Source organism: Acartia tonsa, chromosome 5 (assembly GCF_053477335.1).
Source record: "Acartia tonsa isolate MP-2025a chromosome 5, ASM5347733v1, whole genome shotgun sequence".
In the NCBI taxonomy this organism is placed as follows: Eukaryota; Metazoa; Arthropoda; class Copepoda; order Calanoida; family Acartiidae; genus Acartia; species Acartia tonsa.
In genome coordinates, this window is record NC_137264.1 from 30,676,659 (window position 1) to 30,689,354 (window position 12,696).

Genomic DNA, 12,696 nt, shown 5'->3' on the forward strand with positions numbered 1-12,696 from the left:
AGTACATCGCAGAGAATTGTAAAAGAAATGTTGGCTACTCTTCCGTTATGCCATACCAAACTTAACAAAAATAAATAATCAAATAGATGGTCTGCAGTAAAATTAAATGTTGTGATTTCAAAGTTAATATTCTAATTAAATATATTTATTCTTAAAAAAGCCATGCGTATCTACAATTGTGGTCGGTCCATTCAATAGAAATTAGATTTAGTGAGGTAATTTAGTTTATTTCTTGTGTTATAATTATTTCTTATAATCATATATATAAAAGCGAAACTTTTATATGATAAGAGTCTGTTAAAAGCGAATTTTTTTTAAAATTAAGTAACGGATTGCTCTTATCGTTAATTTAATTATGTTAGAATTGTTCTATCGATTTTAATTTGCATGATAATCCCTGCAACATCAAAGTGCAATGTTTTCGCGATCGTGGCTCAACATGTAGTGCATTCGCCTATCTTCGGGGAGGTGATAGGTTTGTATCTCGGCGTTATACCAGGCAATCCGTACGTCCATTTAAAAGTTTTTTTTTCACTCTGAGGTTGATGATTTATGATAATTATCTGATTTTTGGATTAATAATTCTTAGGATAACATTGTTTTATTAAACAATGGCACGAATACTTATTTTAGGTTTAAAACATAATTTATAATTGTATTTACTAATGTTTCAGGGACTAATAATGTTGTTAAGAAACTAATGGATGTAATACACGTGGATATTGTGATATAATTTTTTGTCAACATTTTAGATGGCTATTATAGTCTTTATTTATTGGTCAATACATTCTTCCATAGTGAGGGGAGTGGATGGGGTAAAGTATAAGGAGCAGGGCGTCCAAGCTTTTTTGGTTTGGGGGGGGGTCTTTATATCATAGAGACATCCAAGTTTTTTTTTTTTGGGGGGGGGATAAAAATTAAAAATCTAAAATTTTGGGGACACCTCCAAATTCATTTGGGGGGAGGGGGGGGGGGTAATGGGGTGATTACCTTGGACGTCCTTGATAGGGAGATGGAGATTTGGGCAGGAATAAGATTTGGGTATCGTTATATTAGCCAGCTGGGAGAAACATTTTATCAGGGTATGCGAGAATCTGTCACAATATCCACGTATTTTATATGCATTAAATGAAGATGGTGAAATCAAGAGGATTTGGGTCAGTTCTTCTGCTATGCATAACTATTTTTTCTTCTTTCCCACTATCTGATTCCTTCAAAATCGCGTTTATGGTAAGTATGAATGAAAAAGATTAAAGGACGATTACATCCGAAAGTTTTAGCTGTTAAGTAGCGGTTGTGATGCCCCCACCCCCTATCCTCCCACCCCAAAACCATTCCAAAAAAATGCTTCAACTTTTTTTTTCTTTGTGCCAACGTTAAAAACTTTGGATCGTGAAAAGTATCTGGCTTCGTCGTATTTTCACAGTTTTTTCTCCTATTTCTAGCTCTAACCATGTCGGGCAATTATTAACATTTACTTAACCGAACCTAAAATAGCCTATCAAAAACTACTGTGAAAAAACGACGAAACTTGCTAATCCGTTTTCTTTCCATGGTCCAAAACTTTAAATTGACAACCTTGTCAAATTTTTCTAGATGAACTTGAAATATATAAATATTTTTTTTGATGAAAGGTCATTTCTCCCACATTATTAACTTAGTTAATCATGTAACAATTATGGAGGGAGGGTACCAGAGTCTTATAATAACGTTTCTTATTCGTTGGCTTGCGAACTTAAAGGACCTTAAATGAATTTTGATTAGTTGAATGATTAAGTTGAGTGTCCATCCATTTCAACCACTTATTGTAAATTACACAATGACTAATTTTGTGAATCGTTATTGGGGATGTATATCAATTTATCGGTCATCGTTTTAACCCTTTAAATCCCTGGATAATAATAATTAAATATTTTGTTTATAGGAATTCCTAGAAGAAACAAGACAAGAACAAAATGAGCAAATAAATAGATTTATAGGCGAAGGTAATATTATCACACAAAACATCTAGAAAGATTCGCGTCTATCACTCCTGTCTGTATTAAAGTTGAAAATCTTGAAAAATGTGAGAAATATACTTAGGCATTGTTTTATTATATCTTTAACTTAAAGCACTATTATAATCAGATTTAAAAAATAAACAGCTCAAATGGAATACCAATACATAAAAATTGTTATTCCTGATGTAAAAGTAAAATGATTTCTGTGTCTTTTATTACCAAAAAGCAGGGGAAAAATTCTGACAAACAATTCTGAAGGAAAATTTCTCCACAACCCCCTTCCCCTTTTCCTCCCCCTTCTTACCCACCCCTCTTCAGTTACATGAACAAACAAGATATACCCCCATCTAACTTTCAAAGGTTTCGTGATTTTTTGTAGAATTGATTGTTAGAATAGCCACCCCTGACCTAAAAGGATCTCGCTATACGCTGGACTGATATGGTTCTCCTGGAAAGTTAAGCTTCTTATATGTCCTAAGAAGATTTATAACAATTTTGGTCGTCAACTTCACATTTCAGCGCATACATTTAGAATATTGCAAATATATGCCATTTTATAAATAATTTTCTGTGTCGAAAATATTGACTTTTCCACATTTTTTAAGACAAAAAACTATGTACGAACTAGAGCAAGCAATGTAATGAAAAGCATTTTTTGGTTGATATACACGGTTTCTGTTTTATAGGGCTAAATGAATGAACTGATAGTCTACCATAAAAAAAATTAATGTATACCTAATTAGTTAATAGTATAAATCTCCAAATGCTTTGCACTAAAATATACTTTTTATATGAAAAAAGTATATTTATCAAAAGAGTTGATAACATTTCAATCTTTTTTCCTACAAAACCTTGGTGAAACTAATTTTCTAGTTCATACAACTATGTTAAGCATAAACCTAGTATATTCGCAAATACTCAAAATCACTGCTAGAAGATGCTAAAAATCACTTGCTCTAGTACGTGCATACTCCTCTTTTAGGCAAATGTAAAGCTTTTGGTTATGAGTTGGAAGGAATTCAATTGTCTGATGTTTTCACCTGTGGATTTGTACAACTTTATAACCATTTCTGCGCAAAGATTTTGGTAGGACTACAGGTAAAAATACATTTAGTTTTTTCAGCATTGTTATTCTTAATTGTATCCTTGTTGGTAAAGTCGATCTCTCGGCTTTAAGCGTTTGTTTTTTAAATGGAGCTTTTCTATAATTAAGGTCCGTCCGTCCGTAACGAATATCTCTCATCGTAATTAAGACATGTAAGAAATCGGCTATCGTTTTCAAATGGGTGATGATTCCTGTTACAGTTAGGAACGTTTTAGAAAGACTAGCAACTCTATAATCAGAATGTCCCGTACGTCCATTTAAACATGATTGTTTCAAATACTTTGATTTATCTAATTATTCTATTCAACAAATTTTTGAAATACTGATTCCTAGGACAACAAAGTATAATATTATAAGCGAAGCATCTCTGTAATCAAGCCCTAGAAATGTATTATTGTGCCCTTGAGCATTATTAAGTGTTAATGTGCGTTTGTCGTACCGAAGGGGGGGGGGGGTTCTCCACAAGGTAAACTTACAGTTTTTCCATATCAACATCCCGAGTATACTTGTTCTCAAAAAGATTAATTAATTTCTTTTAGAAGCCATATATTGAAAGCAGAAGAATGTATAACGTAGCAACAGCAGATTATGAAAACGAAGCTGAAAGGTAAAAATTATGCATTACAGACCATCGTGCTGACCATATGGGGGAGGGGGGGGGGGGGCTTTTAATGCAACCATCTCGTAATCAGTTTGCTATTGGCACTTACAATCCGAATTTCGTTATGAAAGTTACTGTGGGTAATACTTGGTAGGTCGACATTTCCCTAACTCAAACAAAAAGTTTGATAAGAAACTGGCAGCTCAGCCGTTAAGCCATTTTCTTGGTTATTTTCAGGGCATATTCGTCACAAGCCCTATCTGCACATCATATTCTTGGTCACTCCCAGCTGTTTTTAGCCGGTCAGAAAAAATTAAAGCAAAAATATGTATCAAAGGTTGATTCCTACGTAATTAATGATATATTTGCCCAAAAAATGGCTAAACGGCTGAGCTGCCAGTTAATTTTCAAACTTTTTGTTCGAGTTAGGGAAATAGACCTACCAAGTATTTCCCAAGGTTAGACTTACTTTCTACTACTTCATTATGCATAATTAATCTAATAAATCTTTGCATTCTGAATTTTACCAACTCTTTATATTTAGGTTAAATGCTATAATCAATGAATTTGCAGAGAGTGCACAGAGAGGATTTGGCTCACATGCAACTTTCATGGCAAGATTCCTGCTTATCATAGCAAAAATATTCCTTCTTGGCATCAAAGCATTCATCAGAGTTACCCTGGATTTGATTTTACCTCTATCTGTATGACAATACTGTAGCAGTATATTGTAGTGAAGGAGGGAGAGGACAATGGGCTGTTCATCGCACTAGTCTCCAAAGTATTATAATAACGTTTTCTTATTCGTTGGTGTAACATCTTTGGGGACTTTAGTGAATTTTGATTAGCTGATTCATTGAGTTGAGTGTTCTTACATTTCAACCATTAATTTTTTAATCTACAAAAGGGATAATTTTGTGAGTTATCATTGCGAATGTTCATCTTTTTATGGGCCATTGTCTTATCCCTTAAAATCCCAGGTTCAGTGTGATACAGACGGAAGGAGATGACAATGGACTGCAAACTATACTAGTCCTCATTCGTTCGAATACATGTATAATCCTATTATATTGTGGTATTTGGCAACCGTGAGCCATGTCTATGGCACCCCTGATCTGGGGTTCGGTGTAGGGTCAATGGCCCTCCCCCGAGTCCTGGGGAAGGGGTCTAGTGACCCCCTCCCTACGCTTAGAATTAATGATTTGAATCTGTCATGTTTATTATGGTTAACTGTATTCTTAATTCTCCCCCACCCTTTCCAGGGATGGGGGAAGCATTATTGCCCAAACTGACCATTGTATATGTATTATTTATGCTTTTATGTTATGATTATTTATTCCTATCCATGTAATTATTGTTTGTTGTATATAACTGCAGTATCTCTTAACCCTTCAATAAAGTGACAACTGAAAATAGATGTTGATCATTATCTAGTGAAAGCTAGAGAAGCGTAGCTTCTCTATAGTAAGGTGTCCACGTCTGTCACACTGCCGTAATCTAATTGAACTCCGGTGTCTGCCCTTTATCCTCGGCGGATACCACAACTTTGGTGACAGCTGTGTGAGATTACGGCGAACCACAAGTGTAGAGCAGACGCGCATCTGAGGCTAAGGTACTCCCAGCAGTGAATCTGGCAAAACTGACGCAAGCAACCTGAATTACCCACCCTGGACAGCAAAGTTTAACTCTGCATCCGGCAGTTGTGGAAGCGAAACAGCGAAATCTGACGAATAACCGCGAGCAGCGCTGATATCTAACGGAGAATTGAGCGCCAAAAGGGCTGAAACAGGCCTGCGGACCGGCTGAAACAAGCCAAATACGTGTAGACGGCTGAAAATAGGCCAACTTTACTGCAAGAAATAGCAGGATCCGAACCAGTGGCGCTAGCAGGACGGGACATTCCCTGCCGCCGATAGGCTGAAACATGCCACATAGCTGCAAGCTGCGAGCTAACATACGGGTGTAGTGCACCAGAACAGAGAAAAACTACGTCAACCCCGAGTATCCTGAGAAGCTACAACGCAGCCACCCATCTAGAAGACAGATATTATATCACATTTGCAGGGATTACCACCCTAGTGTGATGGCCAAACAATAGATTTATGAGCAAAGCTTGGCAAACAAATTGTTGTGTTGTGATAAATCTAAGAATAGAACAGGCTTGGATTACTGTGTATTGTGATAACAGCTAAAAATAGAACAGAGTTGGTCAACAAATCTGTTATGCAATTGTGATAAGGACAAAAATAAAAGCTAGATGTAATATAATCAAAACAATCTCAAGCCCACAGCACAAAAACAATACACCCCTTATTCCAAGGGAAGGGGAGGGGCCCCTCTCCATTGAAGGCAAATACAATCAGGGTGATATAACAGATAAGCCTAAGATTAAGAAGCAAAGGCCCCATTACACCAGCACACAGTTACCCCCCTCCCTCACAGTGGGAACGGACGGAGTTACCCCCGTCCCCTCACGCGCTTCCCCCCTTCCTACCCACACTAGACTAAGTCCGTCTGTAGTGTGGAGCTAGCGATCGGATACACAGAGCGCCATTCACGGGTAGCGCAACAGAGTGCGGAAAATATCATAAATCCAACGGACGAAGCGGACCAATGAGAGAGCGAGCTGAGGGGTGAGAGCGCGTTTTCCCCGTGTGCGCGGATTTGACGGCGCGAACGCGCGTTACAAGGACAGAAGATTTCACGCACACACACACACACACTTTCACACCAGAGCGGAGCTACTCCATAGCATTTCACAGGGGTATTTTTAGCAAATAAAGAATTGCAAGTTTCTTTCCTCCTAGCTCTAGTGTGATAAGGGAAAACCCAATCAGTTCCTGACAGCAGTTCAGACCCTCAACATCTATCTACCTCAACACCTAACTATTGATAAGTACAGCTAAGTTATATCTTTGCAACTAAAACCCCCAACCTAGTGATACAAACAGTGTTGGCTGTTAGGCTAGGAAGCCTCAAGTGACAACCCATTCATTGTAGTACTGTATAACTTTGTGCCCGCCGTTTCACCGTTGACCCAATGGACCAGCATCAAGTCCCAGGAGGTGACCAAGCCCCAGGATGGCTCCAGGATGACCCTCAGCCGGCCCCAGCCGAGTACCGCAAGCTGATGCTGAGCAATCTGCCGGAGTTTAGAGGGCCGCCCAAGCAGTCCTGGTCGGCACATATCCGCCGACTGGAGATGTCATGGGCGGCTTACCGCGTGCCACCTCATGATTCCCTCAACCGCCGCAACGCCCTACTACTGTCATTGGTAGGGCAAGCGGCGGAAATGGCGTCCCATCTGTTTGGCGAGGCAGGCCAAGCCTTGACCTACGAACAGGTCAAGACCGAGTGTGAATTGCTATTTCGCCCTGCTTTTGAATCCCAAACGCTTAAACAAGCGTTTAGGGATTACAAGCAACACTCGACAGAACCTATACAGGCGTACATATCAACAAAGTGCGCCTTGTATAGGGACGCCTACAACCATGAGGATCTTGAGTTGTTGGTGGACGAATTAAATCGTGGAATTCGTAACGCCAATGTAAAACGCCTCATGATGAACCATGAAATTGCGAGTGTACCTGAGTACACTCGCAAGGCCATGTTCACCGTGACCATGGTTACTAAGCAGCTGAAGGAAGGTGTGTGCTTAGTGGACTCGACCGACGGGCTGACTGGATCTGCCTGCATCCAGTTGCCCCAATATGACGAGTCGGAGCCAATGGAGATTGGCTCCTTGGCTCCGGGTCTCCACCAGATGGGGAAGGTCGCTCCAGATGACAAGGTTCCAGGCCGCTGCTACCGCTGCCAGGGGAGAGGCCACCGAGCTCGAGACTGTCCAACGCCTGTGGAAGTTAGCCTAGAGGAGAGGCGCACCCAGCCACGCCGTGACCGTTCTGCCAAGTGTGAGCGTTGCCACTATGACGGTCACACGGCGGCCGACTGTAGAGCTGACTGGGCCCAGGTAGCCAGCCGCAGGCGCACCGCCGACAAGGGTGCCCCTCCAGGGAAGCCCAGCAGAGTGGCCCATATGGAAGGGAGCGCGCCCCCAGCACCACCACCGCAAGCAGCCGCCCCCAGAGCTGCGGACCGAGCCGATGGGATGCCGCAGTTCGGGACTGTCCCAGCTAGGATCAACGTACTGGGCGGGTTGGCCTAGGCTTCAGTCTTAACCATCTGGGGCCAGAGCTGGTACAGCCCAACAACATAGCCGAGCCAGAGGTGCTGAGGCCCCAGCCTTTCAGCCTCAACATGATGGAACCTGCCCGACTGAGCCTACCCAGCAAGAGTGGAGGGGCGCTGCCCAGCGTCCCTGAGACGGTGTATGGGGAGGCCCTGGCAGCCGCTGAACGAGAGAGGCAGGAGGTGCTAGCCAGCACCTCTGCATCGATGTATGGGACGCCACCCGGCGTCGCCACCTGGGATGATGGGGGGGTGCTATCCAGCGCCTCCCACCTTGTGCCTGGGGCGACAACCGTCGCCGCCACCGAGATACCTGGATCCTGGAACGAGCCAGCCTCCAACCTGATGTCTGGGGCGACAACCGTCGCCGCCACCGAGAGACCTGAGTCCTGGAACGAGCCAGCGGTCCCAGAGGAAGGGGTGACACCCGTCACCCCCAGCCAGCCAGCGCCACCAGGCTGCAGGGAGAGCCCAGCTACATGCCAGCCAGCGCCACCAGCCTGCAGGGAGAGTCCAGCTACATGCCATCCAGAGCCCTCTACCAGCCAAGGGAACCCAGCGGCTCACCATCAGGATAAGTTGAATTTGTTAAATGTGTTGTATCCAAAACATTGTAAACACCCAGCCTTGCCTGTGCCCCCTGCACCCGAGGCTGGGGAGATTGAAATTTGGGAAAATAAGGACTTGCCTGTGCCACATGCACCTGAGTTCCTAGGGCAGGGGAGGGCATTGAGTAAGGGCGAGCCTGTGCCACCTGCACTTCAGCCCCATGCCACTGGGCATGCCTTGGACCAGGGAAGGGAGCACTTAGGGCTAGGGGAGCCGACACCCAGGCAAGTGCCAGTCGCTTGCCAGTCTGTCATTGGGGAGGGTATCGGGGTGCCTCGGCCGCATACAGATAACGCTCAATGGAAATTTGTATCTAGCCAGGAGCAGCCCAGCCGTGTCCAGCCCCAAGAAGCAGCCGTGACCAGAGCCGGAGATCCCCAGCCGCGTGTACGAGGAAGATGGTTACCTGGAAGCCTCTCCCATTGGTGGATGGTCCTGTGGGGCCTCCTGCTGGCAGCCGTGTGGCCTACAACCAGCTACGTCCTGGTGGGGTGGGACTGTGCCAACCCCACCCATGTCACGTCTTACAATAAAGAAAAGATGTGTGACACGGAGCCCCTACACCAGGAGGTGCCCCTGGGCCATGACGTCCACGTCCTGCAGCAAGTCAAGGTGAGGGAAACCACTGGGTTCAGCTGTCAGCTCACCGTGTCCCAGTGGACATTCAGGTGTGGGGTATGGGGTCACCTCAAGGTGACCTCGGTCCCCACCCTCATGAGGCCAACCAAGATAGACCCAGAAGCGTGCCGAGACCTGGCCAGGAACCCAGTATACACGTTGCCAGGCAAGACCCAGCCACTGACGTTCCAGCTGAACCACCCCCTGTTCTTCACCATTGATATGGTGGGCGCCCTCGTCAACAGCCCCGAGGGGGTGGGTTGCGAGGGGGAGGACGTCCACTTTGAGGGCCAGCTCTACCGCAATGAATTAGTGCTCCAGGAGCGGCGGCTGCTGGTCAAGGAGGAGACCTATGTGGTGGAGGATGGACGGGTGGAGTCCCAGTCTGACCACCTGACCCTCGAGTGTCCCCATTCTGAGCTGTCCTGTATCACTGGGGAAGCAACCTACGTGTGGGACCACCTGGGAAGAGATTGCCCCTTGAGGCTGATCCGCAGCCTCCAGCCCAGCCTGGTGAGGGATGCATATCTGGTTGACCATCAGGCCCAGTTTTTCATCAACATGACCAACCCCACCTCAATTGTGAACTGCGACTTCGAGGCCCATGCCACCAACCATCCAGCGTTGTTCGTGGCAGCTGACCCAGCCGCGGCTGCGCTGCCCAGAGTGTCGGCCAGGGATGTTGACGTTCCCCTTCAAGCACAGATCCATGCAGGTTATATTGGATTTACCCTGGAAACGCGCATGAGAAGCACTGCAGCAGAAGAAGTAGCGGCCAACTGCTGGAAGCTCCAGCAACTAGATCCGGCCCACCCGGTGCGTGTCCAGGGGAGCACGTTCTCGGTACTGAGGGGAGACATCCTGCTGCAGCTGACCTGCCAAAGGCACAAGTATGTTGTCCGCGAACACAAGGAGTGTTGGGACAAAGTGCCAGTGGAGCCCACAGGGTTTGTAGACGCTGTGACACGGGTATACAGTGAGCACGCCACCAAGATTCCCTGTTCCTCCACCTACCCCCTGACTGTGCACGCGGAGGAAGGCTGGATAGAGTTAACCCCTGCTCCCAAGAAGAGGCCACCCCCGCTGGATACGCCTAAGCAGTTGTTGACAGAACCCTTAGATAACTTCATCTCAGGTGGTTTGTATTCGCAGGCTGAGTTGAATGACTGGCAACAACTGCTGGCGTTCCCAGCATACAAGAGTGCCATGCTGACCGGCCTATCCTATGGCTCCTGCGTTCAGCAAGGCAGCTGTTCGGCCACAGGAGACCATGGGATAGTGTCCTACAACATTGACCGACTGGCGGAGGAAGGAGAGGCAGCCCTGGATGTCTGGGCAGGATTTAGACAAGCCATCCACGAGTGGGGAGATGGCGCCGCCATCCTGTGCTTGCTGTTGCTGATCCTCAAACTGCTGGGGGACCTAACCATCATTTCTCTGGCAGCAGCACAAGGAGGAGTCCGGGCAGCCCTGAATGCGATATCACAAGTGTTCCTGTACCATCCAGCTCTGTATAGGAAGGCGTTGGCTAGAGCCAGGCTCAACCATGCCAAGTCCCGGGACTTTTCAGTGGACTGGGATGCCATTCCCATCGGCAGGGAAGCAGCCGAGGAAATGGTGTCTATGAAATCAACTGACAGCGGGCATGACCGCCCAGGTAGGCCAGGACCGCCCTCTGGCAGACCCCGCGGCCCCTCAGGAGGACAGGCCGCTGCTCAGACAATCAACCTGGCAGCCAGTGCCCCAGCCGCTGCCAACAACAACCCGCAGGCCCCACTGCTGACCGTTCCAGCAACAACTGTGCCACCAGCAAACCTGATACCTGCCGGCGCTGACCAACGTATCCAACCCAAGTCAGCCTCTGCCTTTTATCCCACATTGGGAGCCCATCAACCCTAAGAAGATACTCACCACTAGGATTCCATTGAATCATTATCGTTTGTATATATATTTTAGCCTTAAGGAGCGGGCCGAAGGCCTCAACCACTGTCGGAAGTCTGGTAGGGAAACCACCTCCCAGCCTTCCGAGGGGAGAGTTGTGGTATTCGGCAACCGTGAGCCATGTCTATGGCACCCCTGATCTGGGGTTCGGTGTAGGGTCAATGGCCCTCCCCCGAGTCCTGGGGAAGGGGTCTAGTGACCCCCTCCCTACGCTTAGAATTAATGATTTGAATCTGTCATGTTTATTATGGTTAACTGTATTCTTAATTCTCCCCCACCCTTTCCAGGGATGGGGGAAGCATTATTGCCCAAACTGACCATTGTATATGTATTATTTATGCTTTTATGTTATGATTATTTATTCCTATCCATGTAATTATTGTTTGTTGTATATAACTGCAGTATCTCTTAACCCTTCAATAAAGTGACAACTGAAAATAGATGTTGATCATTATCTAGTGAAAGCTAGAGAAGCGTAGCTTCTCTATAGTAAGGTGTCCACGTCTGTCACACTGCCGTAATCTAATTGAACTCCGGTGTCTGCCCTTTATCCTCGGCGGATACCACAATATAAAGTAGTTTATTTTGGCTTAAGCTTAAGATCTCAATAACTACTGAACTGATTAGGTTTTCTATTTTAGGAAAGCTTCACAAGGGCTGTAATGGTTTTAGGCTACTTTATTATCATATCTAAGGCTCTGGATGGTTTAAAGCTATTTTCTAGTCCCTCTCTGACCCTATATACTAAGGGCGTAGTCGGTAGTAATATATAAATCACTTTGTTGTCCTGAATCTTTTAGCTTTGCTTTTTATGAATGTTGTCATCCTAGTTTATATCAATCTTTACTTTATTTTTCCATTTAAACTTTAAATTTTATCCTTTAAACTTTCTTCCGTTTTGTGTATCTATATATATAGTATACCTATACATCCTTCATATGCAATAATTTTTTTGTACCGGATAAAAATATATCTTTTTTTCACGAAAGCCAGAAATTGTAGATATTCATTTTAATATGAATCTAATTTTGTGAAAACTTTGATTTATAGACTAGGTAGTATTCATACAAAAAAGTTAAGATTTTTTTTTGGTCATGGAAAGAAAACGAAGTAGCGAGTTTTGTCGTATCTTCACAGTAGCTGTTGATTATTTTATGTTAGGTTAGATAAATGTTAATGATTGTCCCGAAGGGTTAGGGCCCCCTGCAGGGGCTAGAAATAGGAGAAAAACTACTGTAAAGTGTGAAAATAAGACGAAACCCGCTACCTCATTTTCTTTCCATGACAAAAAAAATTTTAGAATATTTTAAATGTATTATTTTTTATAAACAAGGACAAATAAATTCATCTAACTGTTTAATGTGTAAGTATCTTCCAACAAAACCATTTGGGTACAGTCCCTTTTCTTCGCATTTTTAAAAGCGAAGCTTTTCTATAATTAGGGTTGGTCCGTCCGTTCGTCCGTTACGGATAGCTCTTTTCGTTAATTTAGGCATGTTATAATTGTCCTATCGATTTCAAACTTTGCATGGTGATTCCTGTAGTAGTTAGGTACGATTTAGTAAGCGTAGCAACTCTATAATCACAACCAGAGTGTCCGTACGTCCATTTTAAACATATTGATTTTTTTAACA

The 12,696-nt window shown here is 44.5% G+C and overlaps 2 protein-coding genes across 4 annotated transcripts; both read left to right on the forward strand.

Annotated features, from left to right (window-relative positions):
• Positions 1-6,128, forward strand: LOC145319263 (uncharacterized). Of its 3 annotated transcripts, none has more exons than XM_080161277.1 (7): positions 1-215; positions 675-706; positions 1,135-1,230; positions 1,925-1,985; positions 2,983-3,098; positions 3,645-3,712; positions 4,251-6,128. In XM_080161277.1, exons 2-7 carry the CDS (start codon positions 701-703, stop codon positions 4,414-4,416), a joined length of 513 nt encoding a protein of 170 aa, XP_080017403.1. In that variant the 5' UTR covers positions 1-215; positions 675-700; the 3' UTR covers positions 4,417-6,128. The 3 variants fall into 3 exon arrangements, with proteins under 3 accessions (XP_080017403.1, XP_080017404.1, XP_080017402.1); XM_080161278.1 differs by having other exon boundaries at positions 93-215; positions 675-715; XM_080161276.1 differs by lacking the exon at positions 1-215 and having other exon boundaries at positions 688-706; positions 1,112-1,230.
• A 3,554-nt stretch (positions 6,129-9,682) lies between these two features.
• LOC145320096 (uncharacterized) lies at positions 9,683-12,419 on the forward strand. The gene is made up of 2 exons (XM_080162537.1): positions 9,683-11,879; positions 12,113-12,419. Exon 1 carries the CDS (start codon positions 9,683-9,685, stop codon positions 11,018-11,020), a length of 1,338 nt encoding a protein of 445 aa, XP_080018663.1. The 3' UTR covers positions 11,021-11,879; positions 12,113-12,419.
• The last annotated feature ends 277 nt before the right edge of the window (positions 12,420-12,696 follow it).